General features: G+C 35.3%; 1 protein-coding gene across 3 annotated transcripts in view; it reads left to right on the forward strand.

Annotated features, from left to right (window-relative positions):
- BRWD1 (bromodomain and WD repeat domain containing 1) overlaps positions 1-24,367 on the forward strand; it is a 58,789-nt gene that overhangs the window by 20,829 nt on the left and 13,593 nt on the right. For 2 of the 3 annotated variants that reach the window (XM_054189143.1, XM_054189144.1), the window contains 20 exons: positions 282-467; positions 1,203-1,386; positions 2,231-2,321; positions 3,202-3,342; positions 5,416-5,501; positions 6,414-6,609; positions 7,549-7,665; positions 7,785-7,892; positions 8,260-8,384; positions 8,491-8,573; positions 9,026-9,137; positions 14,522-14,583; positions 18,125-18,280; positions 18,571-18,691; positions 19,765-19,890; positions 20,505-20,580; positions 21,813-21,857; positions 22,485-22,631; positions 23,741-23,893; positions 24,158-24,327. In XM_054189143.1, the coding sequence (XP_054045118.1) occupies positions 282-467; positions 1,203-1,386; positions 2,231-2,321; positions 3,202-3,342; positions 5,416-5,501; positions 6,414-6,609; positions 7,549-7,665; positions 7,785-7,892; positions 8,260-8,384; positions 8,491-8,573; positions 9,026-9,137; positions 14,522-14,583; positions 18,125-18,280; positions 18,571-18,691; positions 19,765-19,890; positions 20,505-20,580; positions 21,813-21,857; positions 22,485-22,631; positions 23,741-23,893; positions 24,158-24,327 (2,485 nt within the window). Of the gene's footprint in view, positions 1-281; positions 468-1,202; positions 1,387-2,230; positions 2,322-3,201; positions 3,343-5,415; positions 5,502-6,413; positions 6,610-7,548; positions 7,666-7,784; positions 7,893-8,259; positions 8,385-8,490; positions 8,574-9,025; positions 9,138-14,521; positions 14,584-16,905; positions 18,097-18,124; positions 18,281-18,570; positions 18,692-19,764; positions 19,891-20,504; positions 20,581-21,812; positions 21,858-22,484; positions 22,632-23,740; positions 23,894-24,157; positions 24,328-24,367 lie in introns of those variants that run through there. The other variant, XM_054189145.1, reaches the window with a different exon arrangement.

A 24,367-nucleotide genomic window follows, 5' to 3' on the forward strand; every position in this document is an offset into this window, starting at 1 on the left:
GGTCCCACAGTGAATATGATTTTAAACAAGAAAAAAAAAAAATCGGTTGTTCAAATGGACATCTTAATTCTTATCTTTCCTGCAGGCACTGACATGCACAAACTGTGTTTGAATTGTAGACTCTGTAAATGTCTCATTTGGAATGAGCAATTGGAATAATTTTAAGAATGGTTTTCATTGTGTTTAGTTGTAGCACATGTCTCACTGATGTGAATAATGAGATTAATTTGCTGTAGTCAGTTAACTGAATCCATTTGTTTTGTTTGTATTACACTTGCAAGGTGATGGAGAAGTGGTTGAACAAGTTATAGGCCAACAGACAGTTGATCAGGATGAACAAGGCTTGGAGCCCAGCATTCTTGATGACATGATTAGACAATTGCAACTACAACAAGATCAAAGAACAGGAGCCGATCAAGAATCTGCTTCAAGTGGCCCCCAAAATGGGGAAGGAACACCTAGAAGAGGTTAGTACTTTCTGATAAATTCTTAGGTAATTGTTTTGTCTCCATTTTTATTACACTGTATGAAATATTTCAAACTTCAATGTTGTTTGGGGGGGCTGAGATTCCCTTAACATAGTGATATCTGGTTAAGATCTTTTTATTCATTAACACTGCCACTTCTGTAATTAAGTTACAAAACAAAGCCTTTTGCTTTTCCTTTTAAAGAGCATTAATTATATTTCTTGTAGAGTGCTGCATATTTAGTAATATTTGTAGAGTACTCAACACTTACAGGAGCCACATTTATTCTCCTCTAAAGTTTGCAAAATTAGTATTTTACCATTATTCAAACTGGGTTCCCCTCTCCCTTCTTTACAGATTTAAACCAGACACTCTTCTGAATTGTGTCCTTGTAGTTTCAATTACATAAGCTGAGTTCCACAAAAAGTGCTTTGTAGAACCTCACTAGCCTTAGAGCTGCCTGAAATGTTTCAGAACACCACCTCTGTCACATTATACTTCCTTTGACTGTATTAAAATTGTAATAGAAATAACCATTTTAAAAGTATATGTGTAATCTCACTATATTTTCTACAAGACGTAATTTCCTGAAGGTGATAACTAGTCATCAAGTCATATACTTAGAAACGTAGAGATAAAAATGTATAAAGTATTAATTTTTTATCTTGTAGTAAGAAGAAACAAGATTACAATTCTGTGTAGTCTGGAAAAAATGTTTTTGTTTGTATATTTTAGCTTTTAGAAGACCAAGTTTCGACATCCAGTCTCCTCCCAATATTGGTCTGCGACGTAGTGGGCAAGTTGAAGGTGTGCGTCAGATGCATCAGAATGCTCCACGGAGTCAGATGGCTACTGAGCGAGACCTGCAGGCTTGGAGACGAAGGGTTGTTGTACCAGAAATACCACCAAGCTTACTCAGGTCCGTAGACAGCTTACGGGGCTGCAGATACAACTAGAGAAAACACAACGTGTTGTTTTTTCTAAATCTAATGGTATTGGACCTAAGCTAAAATTGATACATGGTACAAATCAAAATAGTTCAGTCTGGTCATCTGTGCTTAAAAACTTTCAATTTTAAAGTCCATTGAACAAAAATAAGTGGAGGCTGCTCTAGTTTCATAGAGAACGATTCTCCCATATTTCAGTATTTAAAGTCAACTTAAAGGACAGCTGGACTACCTAGATTCTTTTGGTTTCCAAAATAAAGGGATATAGGTTAAATTTATTTACATTAAAGAGTTCAGAGAGATTGTGCTTTTGTGAGACTTTTGGGGGGTGATATGCTATGACCAGAATCAGAACTGGGCACTTGAAATACTAAAACAGTTGCCTTCAAAAGCACTATCAGTATGCATCTGTGAAAAGAAGAATTAATATTGATAGCTAAGTATTTCTTTTTAGTATGGTACAGCCATATGTGCTGCCACATCTCTGAAATTTTTAGAAAGCTTTCCCAAAAAAGTTGTTGGGAGGTAGAATGATTGTAAAGAGAAAAATGTGGATTAAAAATGGGACTGAGGAAGTTTATTTATATTCTGATATTTGGAAGGAAGACCTTCTTAATATCAATCTTCTTTACTCTACCTGGAAATGAGAGGACATATGTTACAGATGTTTGAGTAATAATAACGTCTGAAATTAATAATGTAAAGGAATTAGGTGTTAGGGTTTTTTAGATAGATCCTCCAAAGAGAATGGATCATACAACTTTTCAGCATTGTCAAAACAGATGTAGAATTAGATTTTCCGTTACTTTCTTGTAGGAAGCAGGAAGAATATCGAATTGCGAAAGGGGAGGAAGAGAGACATCTTTATGCAACAGAGAAGAAAAAGTCATTCGAGTCATTGGAAAAGGTATGCAGCAGCTTCAAGAAAAGGGGCATGCCGTAACCAGGGATAAGTCATAGTTGAAAAAAATGGAAGCAGACATTTCTGAAGGGATGGTCTTCAAAGGTTTCTGCTGATTCAGCTTCCACTTATTGCAGGGCAAGGTTTGATTTATTTCTACGAATACCGAGAATTCTTTTTTCTTTCAGTCTTGCCTCCTTCCATCGAAGGTATTTGGTAGTAATTTTTAAAGGCAGGCTTGATTACAGGCCATACTGGTTTTACTGCAGTTGAAGTTTCAAAGTTAGAGGTCCGTGCTAAAGCACTGAGGTGCAAATGAGAATGTTCAAGGTCCTATATTTGAAGAATTATAGGCTATATGGCTCTTTCTTTGTCATTTTACTTTAGACAGCAATGTTTTGTGTATGGGGCAACTTTTTCAGACTTGCCTCATTTTGAATGATTTTTTTTCATTATCTATACTGTTTTTATAAGATAGAGGCCTGATTCACTGTGTCTTGCAGTAGAAAACAATTTGATGCAAGAATTCTACTGCATGATCCCCTTAACTGTATGGAGCTGAGGATTTCTGGTCCTCTCAGGAGGCAGTTAATGTCTTCATTCTGTAAATATATTTATCAGGCGATGTGAATGGACCAGTCATTTACAGTAGAGCAATTTCTTAGAACAACTATTAAATCTTATATTTGGATCAGCAAATTTAAAACTGTTGGCTTACAGGAAAATCATTTCTTGTGAAAAGGAGTTTTGATGTCATCAGGCTGTGATGTGATGAGTCTGTTCCAGTTTTTACTGTCAGGACTGCTTTTAGCCACCCTTCCACCCCCATAAAAGTTTGCCACGTATTTTTATGTAACTTCTTTTTTTCATTTCCCATATAAATTAGAGTGACTCTGAGTCTTCATTAATACAATCTAAGCGTAGACTGCACAGACGGAAATATCGCAATTACCGAACACGGCATAACATTGAACAACTGGAGACTTCTGATGAGGAAAGAGATAACTGCTTTGGCTTGATAGAGCAGGTAACTTCTCTTCCATGTTCTGTATTATGAACTTGAGTTCCTCAATAAGTGAAGTTTCAAGTAAATGTGCCTCTTCTCTCCTAAAGCAAGCAAGCAAAAAAAACCCCTCTTTTACTAGGGAAGGTATTTCTGTAAGTGTCAGTATTGTTAGCACTTCTCAAACCTAGTTAATTTAATAATGGCAGTCTTTCCTGTCATTTTATAAATGGCTGAACTATTTTTGCTGAGATACTTCTAAACCAAATGCGCAGTCCAAGGCAAGAAAATGATGTACGATCATGCGATGGCTTAATGTGAAGTTTGGATTTTAGATGTGTTTTGCTGTTTCTCTGAGAAAACATTCCAAATTTGTGCAAACACCTAAAACTGGAAATGTCAAAGGTTCTTGACAAAGCGTTGTTACGGCCTGGTAATGTGATTCTTCCACACAGTCTGTTTCTCCTGGCCAAGTCCTGGCTTGGGGTGAAACAGGACTTTGCTGGGGGTAGCAGGAGCTTTTGACTGTTGTATTATCAGATGCTGTAAATCAGTGGTAGGACTGCTTGGACTACAGTTGTCTTGCCTTGCACACAAAGTAGTAGTCTCAAACTGGGAAAGGGGGAAGAAGTGGAAGGAGTAGAGGAGGTTGGACTTGTTGGACTAGTTACTTTGTTAAGGAAAAATGGTGAACAAAATGGGGGATGTTCAGGTGATAATTTTGTAAGTAAGATGAGGAATTATATACTTTGAAAAAAATGGACACACTTCTCCTAGCATCTTAACAAAAAATTCCTATGTGTTTAAAAACAATAAATCATGTAAATGTAATGAAAAGTTCAGGTTTTCCTTGTTTTGGGAGTAGGGTGGAAGGGGAGTTGACAGGAGACTTCTGGCACCTGACAAATTCAAAGCACGTGAAGTGCAAATAGGAGGGTTATGTGCACTGTCCTGTAAATACTACATAAACATTTTTGAAGAAGTGATGTTAGATCTAATAAAACTAAAATTAATAATACTATAAGAAGCCAAGCTTTGATGTAATCTTCTGTTTGTTTGTTTCAATCCTACAAATGGTAGGATAAAAGAAGAGAACTGACTTAGTGAGTATTGTCCATCCTGTACACTGTATGCACAGTTCTTAGGGGGAGGACTTGTCACTCTGAAAATAACAAAGAAATAATCAGTTGGACTAATCCTAATAGTATTGAACTTGAAGTTGCAAGTGAAATCTTACTTTGTTACTTTTTTTTTTTTGCTTGACAACATATAGATTGAGGCACAAGCAATGCATTATACTTAGTCATTTCAGTTATGTAAAACACATTTAAGACATGAAATTAAGGCAAATAAATTGTTAAGCAACAGTCAGGAAATTACTTAAGTTGTAATATATTTTGATGTATCTTGACTATTTAGTTTTGCGTTTAAATATATGCATGAATACACCCAATTAGTACTTACTTGGTCCATCAGTTGATACTAAAATCAGAAAAATTCCCTGATTCTAAGTTGCATAACTGACAAAAAAAAAAAATCATAGAAGTGCTACTCCTGTAACAGAAGATAGCCATGTTGTGTGCAGATGGGAGATGTGGTAGTTTTCCTTGATTTGTTACTTTTCCAGTCTTCAAATTCTTCCTTTACGTTTTAGTGAGTTAGATTTTATTGTGTACTTTACATGACCTAATTAGAGCATCATGAGTCTGGAATTTGAAGGACTTAAAATCGCTTGCCACTTTGTTCTGGTAAACAATGTGAACTTATCTTTAGAGTAGAAAAAAATAGAACTGTCCTGTGGTAGGGGGGATGGAAGCGTTGCTTTGTCAAGAGTGGCTACCGCAGGTGGATCCACATGTAGCTAATAAAATGTGAGTGAATATACAGAAGTTAGTGATTAATAGTGCACTCCTGAGGTTAATAGGGTAAGTTGAAATCAGCTACAAAAAAGAACTACTTTAATTTCCATTTTAACAACTTTTTCTACCAGATTTCTTCCGAACTTGATAATATGCAGACATGAATGGAGAATGTAGTTTTTGTTTGAAATGTGCTGTGAGAAAGTTTTGGATTGACTCTCCGTATTTTTAAATTCAGGAAGCCGAAGAAAGTGAGGGTTCTGGCTCATCTGATGAAGAGGAAGAATGGAGAAGTGACAAGAAAAGCAACAGTAATAGTTCTAGGTAAAAGTGAACAAACAAATACCAGCTTTTAGCGTAAGGAGTTTTGCTTGAATTTTGGCAAGTTAAAAGTATAGAAGTTCTGTTGTGCTTTGTATGTAATAATGCTTTGTTAGGATACTGTACTGACACGTTGCATTGTTATTTAGCATTCCATTTCACCAAAACATTTCTGTCTTTTAAAGTAGTTTCAAATCCTTCTGCATCTTTTGCTAGTAGGCAAGCAGAAGGAAGATAGCCTGGAATGTTTTTTGTAGTATGCTTTGTTCTGTTGCATCTTCAAGGGGTAGGGGGTTTTGTTTGGTTTTGGGTTTTTTTGTTGTGTTGTATTGGTTTTTTTAATAATGCAGCAACAGTCAGTTGATCTTGGAAAAATGCTTGGTTGAAAAAAATATTAATTTTTATAAGGTTACAATTGTATTTAGAATTGAAGTTACAGATTTTAATCACTTTACTATGGCTTTTTTAGATATTCTTTCTAGAACTCTGTGGTAGTAGAACTAAAAAATACTGAGAGAGGAAAAAAGCAAATGTCTACCTGTGAGATTTGTATAACTGTCTTCAAAGAATTTAAGTAGTATTTGGCTAGTGTCTTCTTTAGGGAAGGCTCTTAACTAGTCCCGAATTTCATTGCACAACTCTCTTGAATAAAATTACTGATTGTAGAATTCACCAAACTTGGTGAATACTAACTTTTAAAACACATGCTTTGAATTATTGTGTTGCCAAAAAATTATGTTGAACATCAAGTGAAGTAATTGTTACAACAGGTCAAAGCAATTTTAGTTCTTTTGATAAGTGCTTTCAACAGCAATCTACATCTGCTGATATTTATCTAAGAGAATTTAGCATTCTGAAATATTGACAGCTTCGTTCTATGTTTGTATTTTCCCTGACCTCATCCACTATGGACAGTGATTCTTCAAGTAGATATTCTGACTGGATCGCTGATGCAGGGATTAACCTACAACCTCCCGTACGGACTTCTCGACGGAAAGCTATCAGATATTGCAGTACTTCAGAAGATGAAGTATCAGCAGAGAAATCATCTCCTCCAAAGAGAAGAAGAAGAAAAAGAAGAAAAAAGCCCAAACCAAAAAAGCAAGAGGAGGTATACAGTTAATTTCTTCTCCTCGCTCTTTAATAAATTTCTCTTAGGTTTTTAGACCTCTTCACTGGAAACTGTTGAAAGTAATTGTTATTGCCATTGGGCAAGATATTGGTATGACTACGTACAGTGTATCCAGTGTATCCTTAATTAATTTGAGACCATTCCAAATGCAAGGTATCTGCTGATTTGTACGGAAGAATCTGCCTTCCAAGTGAAGTCACTTTCACTTTTCAAATAAAAAGCATTCTCAGGGTTGCTGGTATCAAAAGGAGAAATGTGATTATTAAATAGCTGTACAGAATGTTAGACTAAAACCCTGTTAAATGGTCTAGTTTTAAGTAACGTATCGTTTTAAAAACTTGGGGGATATAGTCACTGTATTTATGGTGGCCATTTATACTTGGGTTGAATTTTTAATTTTGTATAAGTTACAAGAATTATCCTTTTTTAAATTACAATATTTGCTCTTTTCTAACATAGAGGCAAACATTTTTTTTATTTTTTAATGCTTGGGGTAATTTTGGTATGTCTCCCTTTCACTTTCTTCCAGGTATTCTCAAAATGATATTTTTGGAACTGTTTTAATATGGATATTTACTGTGCAATATCTCATAATTCTTCATCTTCAAATAGTTTCTTGCAGCTTTATAGATTTTTAAGTGGGCACTGAGACTGACATCTAAATTATAAAACTTTACTTTTCTTAAGACCTGCATATTAGTAATCTTGCTCATTCAAATCTTCATATAGGAAAGGAATGCTTAGTACTAGAAATAGTTACAATTTCTTGGAGGAACTTAGCTAATACATTTTGGAAATGTACGTTAGTCTTTTACAAGTTAAGTTTTTGTCTGCCAAATTAAAATGGAATGACTTGTTTTGATGTCATGTCAGCAGTATGTCCATTATGTCTAATTTTGCTCTCTATTAAATATGAAGGCTAATGCTCCAACACAACCAGTAAACTTGGAATTGTCATATGATTGGCATCCTCCTGTTTGGATAACAGACACAGCTCTTCGAAGATCCCCTTTTGTTCCTCAGATGGGCGATGAGGTAGGAATATTGATTAAAATCTTTAAATGCTCGTGTTAAATAACATTTTTCTAGGTACTAAATATAGGGTAACATTTACTGTTTGGTTTTCTTTTGTTTGGGTTTGTTATTTTTTTTAGGTAATATATTTCCGACAAGGACACGAAGCTTACATTGAAGCAGTTAGAAGAAATAACATTTATGAACTGAATCCACATAAGGAGCCATGGAGAAAAGTAGTCCTTAGGGTAGGTCTGCATTGAAGATACTGTGAGTTCATTACTAATAGTCTGTGAATGAAGAGTTGGCAAAACATTGATTTGTGAGGTTATGCTGTTTCCTATAATGTTTCCCTATGGAAATAATAGGGGAAAGTGTCTTCAATTACCAGAGTATCTTCAGAGTTACCTGTGGGAAGCCCGAATGTAAATAGCTGTATTAAAATTGCCAAGTCTGACAGACTATCTTCCATTGAAATCTCAAATGCAGTTTCAATATTTTTGGGTTTTTGGGTGTGGGCACAATTCATATGATAGGTTAACTAATGTTAAATTAATAGCTCTGTGCATAGTCCAGAACGTAATACTTGCTGAAACTGTTTGTTCTTACCTGTAGGATCAGGAATTGGTGAAAATTGTTGGAATTAGATATGAAGTTGGTCCTCCCACATTGTGTTGCCTGAAGCTTGCCTTCATAGATCATGCCACCGGAAAACATACAGACAAATCATTTTCCATCAGGTATGTTCATCTTTATTTTTCTGAGAAGTAGAAGTACATTTCTTCTTAAGCTTCTTCCTAAAGCCCTAAGGTGCATACATGAAAAGGATTATTTTTTTTTATCTAGATACCATGATATGCCAGATGTTATTGACTTCCTTATATTACGTCAGTTCTATGATGAAGCACGGCAAAGGAACTGGCAAGCTTGTAAGTGTGTTTTCTAAGTATTTGACTAAACGATTTGGAAATCAGAAATTTTTCCTTGGCTAATTGCTGAATATGCTAGATGCTATTTGCTTGTAACTTCAGAGGGCTCTCTGGTACATAAGGTCCCTTTGCCCATTAGAAATTTGAGTCTACTAACTGCTCTACTAAGCATTTTGGAGGGATTACCATAGATCTAAGATAAGTCTTCAAAACGTATATTGAGGCTCTAGTGCTCCCTTTTCTTATTTTATAGCTAAGTAGCAAACTTCTTTAGATTTCAGCACTCGTAGTTTTTTGGCATAATAAGTTGTATCATCTTTTATTGAGTATCAGTGGGTTTACAACTTTAAACTGAAATACATTGATCAAAAGACTTTTTAATTGCATGTAGAAGAAGCATAGTTAAATAATTTTTCTTAGTAGAATATCTGAGTGGACTTTTTTTGCTCTAGCTGATAGGTTCCGATCAATTATTGATGATGCTTGGTGGTTTGGAACAGTGTTGGGTCAAGAACCGTATCAGCCTCAATATCCGGATAGTCACTTTCAGTGTTACAGTGTTAAGTAAGTATAAAAAGATTTTTAAAACTTCTAATGTTGGTAGTGAGGGTTGCCTCTTACGTAGCTGGCTCATTTGATATGAGAATGTATAAAATGTTCAAATTATTTTACTGGTTGTATTATCAATTCTTAATGGTTTCAAGTTGCTTGTCTCGCACAATGTGTGTAAGTAATAACTTGTGGCAACTTTTTAGTGAATAATAATATGGTGAAAGAAGTTACTGACCTCTTTCACATTTGTGAATCACTTTCTGTAATGGCTAACTGCTGAATCTCTTCCATGAAGCAAGCAGTGCGATTTCCAGTGTACATTAATTACTGTTCTTCATTGATAATTGGTTTTGGATGGGGCATGCTGAATCTCTTCTGTTGTTGCTGACATCATGATCCTTATGCTTGAAATTCACGCTTCTGTCTTTCACATTATAGTCCACAGGAGCAAGTATACATGTAAGATGATCCTATGCGATCACTTGAGACTACTCTAGAGGATGTTTCCAAACATTGCTCTCTCTTCAGGCTTGACACATGAATGTGAATGCAGAACTTGAGTCTCTTCACTGCCTAGTGGTATTCTGCCATATTCCCTATTGTGTAGATCCCACTTGCAATTTCACCTTTTGATTTACTCTTTGGGTTATATTTAGCTAGATAACTGGCAGATAATGTAACCTTGTGTTACCTGTAACAGACAAATCCCTTTGACCGGCCTTCTTGTCAGGAGATTATATGCCTTCATCTAGGCAGTATTGTATGAAGTGCATTGTTCAAAATATGGCAAATTGAGCAAATCAAGGGTATTAGAGTAGAAAAAACCTGAAACAGGAAAGGCCAGGAACATCCAAATCAAACTGGTAACAAGATAGTTGGACCCATACCTTGTTTACCAAGGCATGTTCTGAAAAATGACTCCCTAATATCCCCCTGTGGCGGTTTGATTTAGTGGTGGTCCTGTGCACCTTCTTTCATGTCAACAGAGAGATCCTTCACACAAAGGAGAAAAAGGATGAACAAAGATAACTCTGGACATCAGTGTTCACAGTCAGAATATTGTCCTTGTCCTGCCCTGTCCAAGTTGTCTGTAATGCTTCTGGGATCTTGCTTTGGATTACCCCAGCAAGGGAGGACTGTAAGGAGAGTAATCAGAGAATAATATTGTTATTTCTGCCATGACCAGAGATTCCTCCCATATCTTCTACAGTATATTTGATATTCACTCATCCCAAAGGAAGTACTTGTAGCTAATAGACAGTTTGTGAGACTGCCAAGATTGTGTTTTGTGTTACATATGTTGGTTCCTTGTCTCAATTACTTTACTTGTCATCTATCCTGTTGCTTTTCCTTAGTGGGAAGGCGTAAGTAACTTCCATATTGACGTTCTTGCCTGTATGCTTTTGGCAAGTGAATTTTCACTTTAGCTTCTACAGCTACAGTTAGCAAATTGACACTGTTGATGTGCCATAAATAAGAGGCATCAACATTAATTCTCTACAACAGATCATCTGGACGACTTCATGTTTCTGACAGTGATAAAGCTAAGACCGTTCCACATCTCTCACATCTGTCAGTATGTGAATACCTGTTTTTTCTTTCTGACAGTTCCTTAATCGCCCACAATGAGAAAACGCATGTAGATGAAAAACTGAAATCCAGACTATCTGTAGATTGATTTCTTGCCCTCATGTTGTTCTTCTTCGGACTCCTCTCTTTCTTAAAGAGAGGATCTTCACAAACTAAAATGGTGCTGGATGCTTACTGACATCTTAACTCGTGTCCCAGGCCTGAGGGATAGTCTACTTGGAGGATATCACCTGCAGGTGATGAAAGGGTTAAAATATTCCAGTTACTGGCTAATATTTTTTCCCTTGTTTTGTAAAATGCTATACAGAGGAAAAAAAATCCACCGAGTCCAGGTACCAGTATGAAAATACAACTAAATCTTATTTCACAGTACTAAATTTTATCTTTTTAGATAGCTCAAACCCTTTGATATGCTACCATGGGGAATATATGTTACCTTTCATATGTTTTGGTGTGTTAGCACAGTTGTTCCTTAAGAGTAAGTTTAGATGGGGTTTTGGTCGTTTTCTTGGCCAGTTCAAAATCAGGTTTTCAATTATGAAAAAGAGCTTATAGCCAATTTCCTAGACTCCTTTCTTCTATGAACACTGAAGGATATTTCAGTATTTTAATGCACCAGCTTTTAACAGAGGAGAGTTTAGAGCTGCTCTGAAGTTAGCTTAATAATTGAATAGGTAAGGACTGCAGTGCTCTTTAAAAGCACTTTCAAAAGAGAGCTCTTTAAAGATTTATCATAGAATGGTTGGTGTTAGAAGGGACCTTAAAGATCATCTAGTTCCAACCCCCCTGCCGCTGGATGCAAAAAGATTTTTAAATACACTGCATTTTACATCTGTTTAAATGGGAAAAAACAACCTAAACACAAATGGTTGTGACCGTCTTGGAAAAAATGCAGTATGCTGTCTGTCTTCTTCAGTCAGGATTTGGGTTATGGTGCTTTTTTAGATGGTAGAATTTTGCTCATCCAGCTGAGTAAGTATCTGCGGTTGTTCTTTGCTACTTCTGAGACAAAGAGCTTCATTGGAATAGAAGTGCTTTCTATTTTATACCAGAAACAACCTTTGAAAGTTGGCTTCCCAAACAGTCAATAATGGAGAATGTGGGAAACACATTTGAACGAGATGAAGAGGCGTAATTGCTACATAACTTAACTGAAAGTCATATCAGTAAGCAGGTTGTCACACACTTAAGAATCCTCTCAAATTATCACCACACTGTTGTATAGCTAATAAATAAGTAGAAGATGTATAAATTGAATGTTTTGGTATTTTATTGGCCAGACAAAAATAGCTATTTATGTAGAAGCAGCTTTATATATTACTAAGTTGCGTTACCTGGATAAATGGAGCTTAAGTGGAACTAAATGGGTCTTAAACTGTACTAAACTGTATTGATAAAGACTTTCATGCAATATTATGAAGTAGTATATACATTTATGAATACCAACAACTTCTGAATTACTGTACATTAACTGGGGAGGACAACTGAACAGACAAACCGTCAGAGCCTAATGGAGAGGTGCTCTTGCCTGCACAGAGTTTTAGTTATAAAATATTATGAGGATGATCACCTCAGTTTTCAGTTTGTTTGAAATATACACAGGAGGTATTAGACCAAATATCTAAGTTTATTAACTCATAAGAAGTAGATGGCATTCACCCAGGCATTTGAAGAACTCTGATATGAAACTCCGGGCAAAGTTGCAAACTGTCGTACAGTTGGATCCTGTAGTAGAGGACTAGCAGATTGCTGTTGTAACTCCTGCCAACAGAAAAGGCTCTTGAGGGCAGTTGGTGAACTGTAGACAGATACATTTGACTTCAGGTTCTGGTATGTGCCTATAATAAAGAATACTACTATTGAGCATAAGGATATACCCACCTGTAGGAAAGAGCCAGCACTGCATCTATACAGGGAAGTTCTGCCTCTTTACCCCTTTTGAAGTTCTGTGACTTTGTTAATAAGTGTATGAATAAAGTGGACAGCATATATTTAGATTTTTATTTTTTTTAAGAAGTCCTTGACAGGGTTTCTCTTCAAGAGATGTTAAAGAAGCCACGATGACATAGGATTGGAGCAAATACTTTCTATGTGTTGAAAACTGGTTAAAGGATAGGGTGCAAAAGAGTGATTCCTAACTATCATATTTCAGGCTAGAGTAGTGGACTTCTCCAGGAATTTGTGCTGGTACCAGCTTTACTCAGTGTCCTTCCAAGCCTCTTGGAGGGCATACACAGTGAAATATCCAAGGTCTGTAAATATCACAAGTCATTTCAGGTAGTAGTCAAATGTCACCCTAAAGGTGAGGACTTCCAGAAGGACGTCGTAAAACTAACTGAGTAGAAAAGTGCCAGATAATTTTCAGCGCAGATGTATGTTAGGTAGGACACCTGAGGGACAGTGGCTTATATGACATTGAGCTCACTAGTAGATTCAGCTGCAGACAGAAATGTTAAGGTAGTTATTGACAGTTCTCAAAAACATCAGCTATGTGTGCAGTGGCAGCTACACAAACCAACAAGGTGTTGGCCACCATCAGAAAGGATATCAAGGACAAAAACGGTATTGCTCACTGCTTTCTAGCACTGTGGTATGCTGATGTCTTCATCCATTTTGTGTCTCAGCATCTAAAGGTGAAAGGGGTGTGTTCATAGTTCACAAAATCATAAAGGTGATAAGCAAGGTGAATAGAAAATTATTATTCACCAAAATCAGTAGTAACAGAACTAGAGGTGCATGTTGAAATCTGTAGGGAATTTGTTTAAAAGATTTTAGATTTGTTTTTTTTTTTTTTTTTTAACACTGTGTGTACTGAACTTTGGAAATACGTTTACACAGGAGGCTGTCAAAACAGTATTAGCAGGTTCAAAAAGGTATTAGATAGAAATAAACAGATACTAAAGGGAATAGTTTGGGGTGTATTCACAAACATGCCTAGAGGAATAAAATGATCATGAATGCTGTAAGTATGAGTAGAATGGACTTGTACCAGGATCGTACTGTCTCCGTAAATAGCATCTCCCAATAATAGTTTTAAAGACACAAATTAATGATCTAGATGGACTAGTAGGGTGTTTCTTATCTTTGAAATACCAAAATTCATTGGTATTTTTTGTGTTGTTAAAAACATGTAAAAATCTGCCCAAATGTGGTAGGATTTGGAGAGATCTCAAAATGGTATTCATACCTAATAGTTAAGTATCAGAGTAAATATACAGATACACTGTCATTATTAACTATGTTTGCCTTTGCTTCCTCTTGGTCCTTACTTAACTGTAGTTTCTTCATTTTTATACTTACTCTTTTCTTTGTCTTCATCCAGTATGCCTTATAAAATGAAATGTTAATATACCAAATACCTTCCTTACTGTTCTTCCTTCCTCTGAAATGTTCCACGGACTTGCACAACTACTGTTGTGGTTAGCAAAAAAAAAAAAATCCTCTCTTCTGTGTCTTTTTTCTTCTGTCTTCCCCTTGATGATGTTATCTCATTTTTCCAAGTGTATGGCTTGCTTTTCTTTTGCAACTTCTTGATACAGGCTTTGTAAAATTGATTTTTATGTCAGGTAAGTTGCATATAGCCAAAGTCACGAGCACAATTTAAATTTGAAATTTGTTATGAAGAATGCTTCCTTTTTGCACTGTGACAGCTGATTGCTAGCTAATGCTTTTGTTTATATGCATGTTTATTTGGTATATTTTATTAATATCTAAAAATAGCTGTGATTTAAATATGTTTGGAGGGAATACTTCTAAGTCAAGATAACTTTAATTTTTATTTATTATTTTTTTAATTTGTTAATCAGATGGGACAATGGTGAAATTGAAAAGCTTAGCCCGTGGGACATGGAACCAGTTCCTGATAATGGTAGGTGGAAATTCACTTAATAAAGCAGTTTAATGTGCTTCTCCCTCTTTCCAGTTCCTTTGTTTCATGCAGGTAGTGGACCTTAGATGACGCCTGTCTTTCTTGCAACTCTTGTCACTAAGTCATCTGAGTACAGTGCATATCTATTCAGCAGGTGGAACTAATATGGTAATAGTTATCCTTTAAATTACAGAGAATGTCAGCAGGGTGGTTTTGTGCGTTTAGGCAATAAAGTTCTTAAAGACAGTCTTGCTTCAGATTTGGTGAAATACCTTGAATATACCTGTATTTTTTCCCTTTGCATCTTTCAGAGCAACGTTAAAGGAAATACTTTGAATGTGTAGTTTTGGCTTATGCAACCTGCTACTTCCAAATGTCAAGTCGCAAAAACATATCAAGTTTCAAAAAACTAGTTTGTTGTATACATTATACTATAAGGGGACAGGAGAAGAATACGTATAAAATAATTTCCAGTCAGCAAATTCTTACTGCATATAGTTTAAAACCAGCAATTTGTAAAGTTTTCTGATCAAATCCAAATTAACTGTAAGTGAAACAGTTGCATTCCTGGTTTGTTTTAGGAAATTAAGCTGTCTAGTGCTTGTCAGTACCAGCTGGGTGGAGGGAGGAAAGTTTGTGAAATACTGAGAGTAGTTACTGAATAAGCTGTCAAAAAGATATTAATTTTCTTAATGAGCTTTGCTAGGAGTTAGCTTGTTTTGTAGACCTCAGAAAGGCTTATGCTATATTCTTTTCTTAAATATAAATATATTGTACACATGCAGATGTTCTCAGTAGCCACCTGTCTAATCTTGGAAGTGTTAGCTGGCTGCTTCAGTCATATTTTATGGTGACGAATTCTGCAAAACAGTCTGAAATCAAAATGTGAAATGGAAATCTTTATGCATTTTGGTTTATGGAAAGCAAGTAATCGGCAGGATTTTCGTTTTACACACACATGCAGATTTAATTGAAACATTCCGTTTTCTCATCACCAACGTCTGTCTCCTGACATACAGAAGCTTTTCTTTACTCATTATGAACTGGTTAATACTCCCCATATATATCACTGAGACAGTCATATTACTGTTAGAGGCTTACAAGCCTTACATGTGAATTTAAGTCAGGATTTATTTTTTTAACAGGATAAATTGTGTCAATTTCTTCTGAACACTGCATACTATGGTTTAAGTTGTTGTTCATAGTAGTGTATTAACTACCACTTCTTCCTCCCATGGATTGAAATATAGTAGCGTTCTCAACTGCTTAAGTTTGATAGCAAAAGGGAACTAGAATTCTTAAAATTGCTCCACTGGCAATGTAATGACAGAGACATCCTACAGATGCTAATTTAAATCTGGATGGTATTACCTGTTTAAGTCATCATTTACTCTCTGTATCAGAGGCAAATTGTAACTTATTTTTGATCTAATAAGTTGTTACTTTGCCATGTTAAGAGTTTAATGTTTGAGTCATCTGAGGAGCTACAACTTTACTATAGGAAAACTGTGAAAGGACACGCCAAACAAAAAAACAACCAAACAAAAACAACAAAAAAAGTGCTAAAAGGTAGTGTGTCTTTTCTGGATAAGGTCAAAAAATTTAGAAGAGCATCCTTTGAACAGGTCAATGATAAGTACCACTGCAACCACTAGACTAGATGAAGAACAAAAATTGTCTGAAGACAATACAGAGCTCCTTGTTTTCTACCTTTCTTTCCAGGCAGAAAATAGCACTCTGTAGGGAAGTAAAACTCTTACAGAAAGGTTTTGTGCATTTCTAGACAGCATTATTATGTTAACAATATAGTATAAAACAGGATTAAACCCCTTCTTTGCTTCCTCTTCCTTTCTTCAATTGAATGACTTACAGATCAAATTGAAACTGTACCTCATGTTTGCCGCTTGAAATATTTATTCTTTATTTTGTTCAGTTTACTAAGACAGATGTGGTAGAAGAACAGCACTGAAGTTAGACTAACTAGCAGGTCACAACTTTAATTTGTTACCTTTCGTATCCTTCAAGCCTAAACGTTGTCTCATGATTATCAAGGTACAGTATCAGATGTCAAACTCTTGTTCTTGTCAGGGACAATTCTGTCAAGACCAGGAAAAGCTGGTGCATATGGACCTGAAAGTTGTTTTCAGCAGCCTGCTTACTAAACCACTGTTGGTGTGGACTGGCTGTTACGAAAAGTCTTCTGTGTCACATGTACCAGGGTGCTGCAAAGAATGCAAAGCAGAGATCTTTACATGCTTGCTGAGAAGGACAGAGTTTTGTTTGTTTTAGTCTGTCATTCTGCTTTAGTTGTTACTCCTGCAGGAGAAAATCCCCCTTGAGCGCTTATGCAATGGAGTACCAGATACCATATGAGTTCTTCTTGACACAACCCTATGTAAGTGTAGAAGCATTACTTGCTGCTTTCTCTTAGTGTTGTATTCAGGAAGTTTGGTTGCAGAATTTGGTTTGGCTCAAGGATGAGTTAGAAGGATCGCGTGAGTGAGTCCCCTCTGCCCCTTCAGCTTTTCCTAGCACCTTTTTGTATTTTACCCATTCGTTTCTTGAAGAACTGCTTCATCTTTAGTATGATTTCAGTGTATAGCAAATACTGTTAGGGCTCTATCAATACTATAATGAACAGAGAACTAGAAATGGCTTTGGGTTATTAAAATTAACACTGTTCAGCTGAAGGAAAAAGCAGTCCTTTTCATAAATGTAGAAGATCCTCTGCTAAAGCTTGGTGGTTTTTTTTTCACTACAGTAGTTGAAGCTGAAATGTATTTTAGAGTTTGTATGTAACATAATAATGGATTACAGTCATCCTAACACTGACAAGGATTCTATCTTTTTTCTTGCTTTCATTTTTTAATGGACAGACTCTTGGATGCCAACGGAAGTTCTTACTGTTAGTTTCCAGCTATAAGTCTACATGCTTTATACCATTACATTTATCTTCTGCATCAGCCACGTTGCATTAGTCTTTGGAAGCGTGACTCTTTCCACAGAGCTATATATCACAGCTGTATGTTTCTACTAGTTCTTATTGTTTTGAAACAATTAATCTGACATGTTCAAAAGAAATATTTTTTTAAATGTCCAGGAGATCACAGTTGTTAATACCAGGAAGGATGTCACAAAACATATTGCCTATCTTGCACGTGTTTAAAGGTTGGGGGCACAAATTGACTCATTAAACTAAGTTAGGATTCTGTGAAGTTTTGGATGTGCATTTAAAGTAAAAGCGTATAAACAGCTCTTCTGAGTTTAAGTCCTCTTTTAAGTCTAGTGCTTAGATGAAGAGAGGAAAGAGTCTTCTGGAAATTCAGAACTGCAGAAAACTTGACTAAAGGATATCCTTGCTATTGTATGCATTTTGTGTACTTCTTTTCCCTGTAGTCTTAGATTCAAACTCCATTTTAAGGCAAGAATTTTTTTTTGTCAGTTATGAACACATGAGTATTTAATAAGTGTGAGTACTTAATTTATCTTGTTGTTTTGTGTTCTCACTTCTTACCCTTTCCTATTCGCCATCACTCTTCAGTTGATCAGCCGGAAGAATTAGGAGCTAGTGTTTCTGTGACTTTTGAAGAGGTGGAGAAGCTCCTATACAAACCCCAAGAAGGGGAGTGGGGGATGAGATCTCGTGATGAAGCATGTGAACGGATTATCAGTGGTATTGATCAGCTTCTGACTCTTGGTGAGCATGTAATCTAACCTTTAGGTGGTTTTCTTCTATCATTATATGTATAAACAGGTCCCTGGAATATCCATGGCATCCTTTAAAAACTCTCTATGATAAAGTACTGTAAATGTTCATACACTTCTACATGCAGTTCTTTCTCTTTGTCTCTACTGAGGTTTTGTTTTTTTTTTTTACATAATTGGTTTTATCAAGAAGAATTATACATAGCAGTTGAACACCTAGCACAATTGTAATATGCATAAAAGCCTTGAAATAGTTTAATTAATCTTGCTGTTTCTTAACAGACATTTCAGCAGCTTTTGCTGGTCCAGTTGACCTGTGTACATATCCCAAGTATTGTACCGTGATTGCTTATCCAACAGATTTGAACACTATTCGGACAAGACTGGCTAATCGATTTTACAGGTTAGTAATAGCAGTAGAAATAAGGGAAAATGTAGCCTTGAGTTAGTCTGTTGTGACAAGGTCTAAACTTTTTTTAGTAAGAAGAGCAGTTACTCTTTCTACAAACATTCTGAAAAGCAGTAGTGCAGTGTCTGAATTCAGCATTACTGGTGTTTTGTAGCCAGACTCTGCTGCTTGATAACTGCAACGTTATAGTAATTTTTATTAAGTTTCTTAGTTAAGGAAATTGATTTCAGCTTGTATTGGTACTGTCTTCAGAGTTACAGTAAACGCTGATATTCTTTCTTCGAGAAATGTGCTATTTGAAATTAATAAATATTAAAACAAACCCTGAAGTTACATCAGTGCTGGAGACTTAATTCAGATTTTGAACTGTTGTACATAAGTTACTTTGAACTTGATGAGGGTTAAGCTCTTAAGCGCTTATTACTTTCAGAAATGGACCTAAACACAGAGGTGAAATGTTAATATTACCACCAACATTTTAAATGATAAAAACTTACGGTACAGAATGAGGGACGAAACTGATAGGGCTTTGTAAAAAGCAACTTCTGATGTTTCCAGAACAAATGTTATAATTTACAGTGGTGATTAAAGAGTACTTTTTTTCCCTTCAAATGTAAGTTTTTTAAAAAAGACATAAGATTTTAAAGAATCCAGGGAATCCACAATCCTCACAAATATTTCAGTGATATTTTATAATTTAGCGGTAGCAAAGGCTAGTGCTTTCTTGGCTAGTTTTATTAACTGAATTTTAAGAATGAAAACAAAGCGTGCTAGAGTTTCACAAGCTTTCTGAAGATGAATTATCAATAATGAATTGGAAAATGAGCAAGTAAAGATGTGCATTGTTGTTTTTGCTTCCTTGAGTGAGTATTTGTCTGTATACGTATACATGCACGCATACTTCAGTTTTCCGTGTGAATGAAAAGTTTGAGACTGGTCTAATGAGACTTAAAACAAAGGACACCTATGTTAATCTAACATGGACAGGAAATTAATAAGATACAATTTTTGCAGTTTTTAAGCTTTTTATCTTAGTATTAAAGGTGCTATGTTTTTTTAATTTTAAGGAGAATCTCTGCATTGGTTTGGGAAGTAAGATACATTGAAAGCAATGCTAGGACCTTCAATGAACCTGGGAGTGCTATTGCTAGAGCTGCAAAAAAGATCACTACCCAGCTCTTAAAGTTTATCAAGTAAGTGGCATTTAATCTATAAAGTGCTTGAATACTCATGCTCTCTCTTACACAGTGGGAGAGTATAAGCATCTTAATATCCCTTGTTGTGAATTCTGCTTCTTTTGATTTCTTGCTGTTTTTCAATACACTGCAGGACAGTTGTATAATTCTTTCTCAGTATTATCTTAACTGGGGAAATACTTAAATGTTCAGCATAGAGACATTTTAACTTTTTCCCATAGTAGCATTCACTGGTATTTATAGTATCAAAATGTCACTTGACGTGAAAGTAGCTCAACCTATACAGTAAGTTCTGCGCTCTCTAGCATATGTGTAGAAGTTATTGTTGCAGCTTGTCTGACTTACTTCAGTTGTGAGATTTATTTTTGAAAAAAGTTAGTGTCCGCAGTCTTCCTCCAGGTAGATCAGGCATGAAGGCCTCTTTCAAATCCCTAATGCTAATTTCACCCTCCTCCCCTCACTTCTGAAATGCACTTTGTTGATATTATAATCATCTTGTGATTTTTATACTTCATTTAATTCTTAGTTACTGTCTTCCAGTCTTGGTTGTGGCTGGGAAATGATAGCTATGTTTTTGCTATTCCAGTAACAGAGATTTAATTGCATTATAGTGATCAAGACTGTACAAACATTTTTGAACTGTGTAGCACAACAGATGATGAACAAGATTGTCTTGATACTGATCTGGTAAGGATTTTTTTATGGATAATTCCAGTAATGTGTGGTGGTAAGAAAATACAACCAGCTTTCAAATACTTTTGGTAAAATTGCTCAACTATCTTTAGAGATGTTTGTGTGTATTTATACATTTAAATAGCTAATATAAACATGGAATGTATTATGAATGTGGGGAACGATGTGAGGAGATGCTTTATTAAAATAATTTTGAGTTGTCAGTATTTGCTAAGAAGTGTAGCAGATATGCATTCTGTACTTTGTGTGCTATCAATTACAACAATTCTTTGGTGTTTTGTGAGTGGTAGTGTATTTCTTAAGCATGTTAATCTGCAATAATATAATATAAATATTTCAAGAGTACATGAATAGCTGTCTTTCATTGTATTTTTAATTATATGCATCTGGTTATTTCTAAGGTCAAAATTGTCATTGATATAGCCATAAATACTAAAAGCTCACAAGTGATATAACTATTGCAGTGATACTCTGGCTCTCAGTTTCTCCATATACCACAATATGAATCATGCATCACATTTGCATGCATCACTGAGAATTTAATAAATGCATATATCTTAAATCTGATAGAGGTAAATGTGCACTGTTGTTATGTCATGAATGCTATCTGCAGTGCTGTATAGTGTAATTATAGTGCGCCCAAACCGATATCTTTTCACATATTAATTTCTAATTGGGCATTTACTAATAAGACTTCATAGAAGTTGCAAAGTAACTGCTCTCCCTTGCAGGTTAATGTGTAGGGAAGAAATTTTAGTTTTTTATCTTGCTACTTCAGCATCACCTTAGTACTTCCACATTGTAAGGTTTTTCTTTTTATCAAAAGTAACTTAATCACAACATGTCTTTTCCTAAACTCAGGACAAGCAAAAATGAGAAAATTTTATAACACTTATTATCAGTGAATTGAATTACTGATAATCTTTAGTCATTGAGGTTCAAAGCTGATGGGTATCTTCTCATTGCAGTTTATGGTGGTGGTTTTTCCTTTGTGTTAAGGACAAGAGTTGGAGGTGGGAATCTTCAGTGGTGGTATCTAGGATCTTGCTTTCCAAAGTCTCTCAAATGCTGTGTTGTATTTTTGATACACTCATCTTCTGTCTTATTGAGAGAAATTAGAAGATAAATCTATTTTTAGCACAGTATCAAATCTAATGACACTTGGAGCACCCATTACCTATGTTTTCATACATAATTTTTAAGATGATTGAATTTATTTTGTGCAGGATGATGAAAAATGTCTTCCAAGAACATCATATAGAAGAAGAAAAGTGAGTTGGCTAATCTTTACCACATAGACACAAATCGGGGCTGGCAGGAAAAATTAGTTAATAGACTGTATTGAAATTCTGTGGGAGAGTGATGCTTGGTTTTATAACAATCACAGAACAGAATTTTTCCCATGGTATTAAGGAAATAAAAGCTTTGCTTAAATAGCTGTTTGCTGTTTTAATGCATCTATACTTGTTCTGTTTAGTTGTCTAAGAAAATCTTACGACCTTGATACCAGTGCTGTTCAGTGTAACAGTTTTCAATTAGCTGAATGATACTGAAATAAAAACATTATTCAGCTGAGATGCAGGGGAAAAAATATTTTGAGTGATGGATATTATTCAAATCTTTTGATAATTATTTGGTATCAGAAGGCATATTTTTGTGTGCCTTAGTTATTTAGTATAAAAAAACACTTGAAAGATAGTAAAAGAATATTGTATAATTTGTCAGCTTATTCATAAAGATTAAGAAAAAATCAGCTAGTAGTATAGCACACTTTTTGTTATAAAACAATATGTTTGGAAGTGCATTTTTCTGCTACAGAAGTAATTCCAGACTGACTATCATGTTTAGTTTTTCTTGCTGTATTTCAGTGTTGCTTTTTTCTAACTTTTTTTTTGAAGGGGCGGGGCTTAAAAAAAGGAAAAAGCATGAAAAGTGGCTATGATGAAAACTGTTGGAAGAAGCAGTGTATGGAACTGGTAAATTTAATTTTCCAGTGTGAAGATTCTGAACCTTTCAGGCAACCAGTTGATTTGGATCAATATCCTGTAAGTTGTTCTTATTAACCTTTTAAGATATAAATATTATTTGGGTTTTTTTTTCTCTTTGCATTTGGTACTCTACTAAGATCTCCACATTGCTTTTGGAGCTGTTTGTTCCCTTTATGACTTTGGTCACAAACCATTGAAAGAAATTTGCTTTGTTCTGTGCTTAGAACTATGAGCTGTATGCTCTTAGTGCATCAAGATAGCATCCATCAAAATATTGACACAAAACAACTGTAGAGCAATGGTGGTGTCTACAAATATCCTGATAACCTTAGATATGGTTTGAAACGTGGTTTGAAACCACTCACAGTCTTTTTCTGTTTGTTTTCTTGCTGTCCCTTATAGGGAAAGAAACTAGTTTCTTGCGGGGCAATCTACAAAACCTGTTTACTGAGGCTGTGCTATAAACTTGCTATGTTCCATCTCTTTCTCTTAGCTGTTCATGGTATTCTTGATAACTCTTTGGTCTCTTTTTGTCTAAAAACGCAACTTTTAAGGAAAAAAATTTCTTAACAAGCATGCAGCTCTTCCTGTGGACTTCACGTCTTGAATTTGGGTCTCACTTCAGGTTTTAAAAACCTCTTGAGGTTCTCTAAAACTCATTAACAAAGAGAAAGATAGAGGTCTTTTGATTTGGGTATGTGTGTGTTTGGGTTTTTTTTTTAAACCAGATCAGTTTGCTTCTCGCAGTAAAATGCATCAGGGAAAGGACTACCCAACAATTTACAGCAGTCTCATTTCTCATTTTGATTAACAATAAAAACATCGAATGGTATGGTAGTTTTTACTGGGGAAACTCAGGAGAATTGAAACTGGAAATCTACATGTGCAGGCATATGACATTGTATTAACTCATGATTCTTCAGAAATTCTGAAGAACACCTTGAAAATGAGCAAGAGTTTGCATGGGATAATGTAGTGGAGACTTTAAATCAACTAGTCTAAGCAAAAGCATTGCTGTCTGGTGTGGTAGGTGGTTCTGTTTTCAGCTGATGGTTAAGAAAATCTGTGTCCATATTATTTCTAAAACTTAAGGGTAGCTAAAATTCTAAAGTGTTGTTTTTCCTCTATACTTTCTTGAGTATTTTTTTCCCCTGTGTTTTATATAGGATTACAGACATATTATAGACACTCCAATGGACTTTGGTACAGTGAAAGAAACTCTGGAAGCTGGAAATTATGACACTCCAATGGAACTGTGCAAAGATATAAGACTAATATTTAGCAATGCAAAATCTTATACTCCAAACAAAAAGTCAAAGGTAGCTATTAATATTGGGGGGGTTATGCTTGTCTTAATGAAATTAGTATTATTTTGGAATTACTTTTGATAAAGCTGCTGGTTGGGTATATAGCGGAGAGAAATATGACAAAAGTATTTAATATGTTCCTTTCTTGTTTATCTAGTGTTACATAGCATTGTGTGCCATGCCTTTCCTATTTCTTTTCTGCACAGATTTTAATTTTAGCAATGTTATTCTTGGATGAAAGGTTCTGTTTTTAATATAAGCCACTTCCTTACCTAGATTTATAGTATGACCTTGAGATTGTCAGCACTATTTGAAGAGAAAATAAGAAGGATTGTTTCAGATTTCAAGAATGGTCAGAAACAGAATGAAAAACTACGACGAAACCAGAGGTATACTAGAAGATTTCATAATCGAAACTCAGTGCAGCCTCCTACCAAAATGCTCAGGTAACCAAATTATGGAGATGTAGAGATATATCACAACTGA

Source organism: Rissa tridactyla, chromosome 1, assembly GCF_028500815.1.
Source record: "Rissa tridactyla isolate bRisTri1 chromosome 1, bRisTri1.patW.cur.20221130, whole genome shotgun sequence".
Lineage (NCBI taxonomy): Eukaryota > Metazoa > Chordata > Aves > Charadriiformes > Laridae > Rissa > Rissa tridactyla.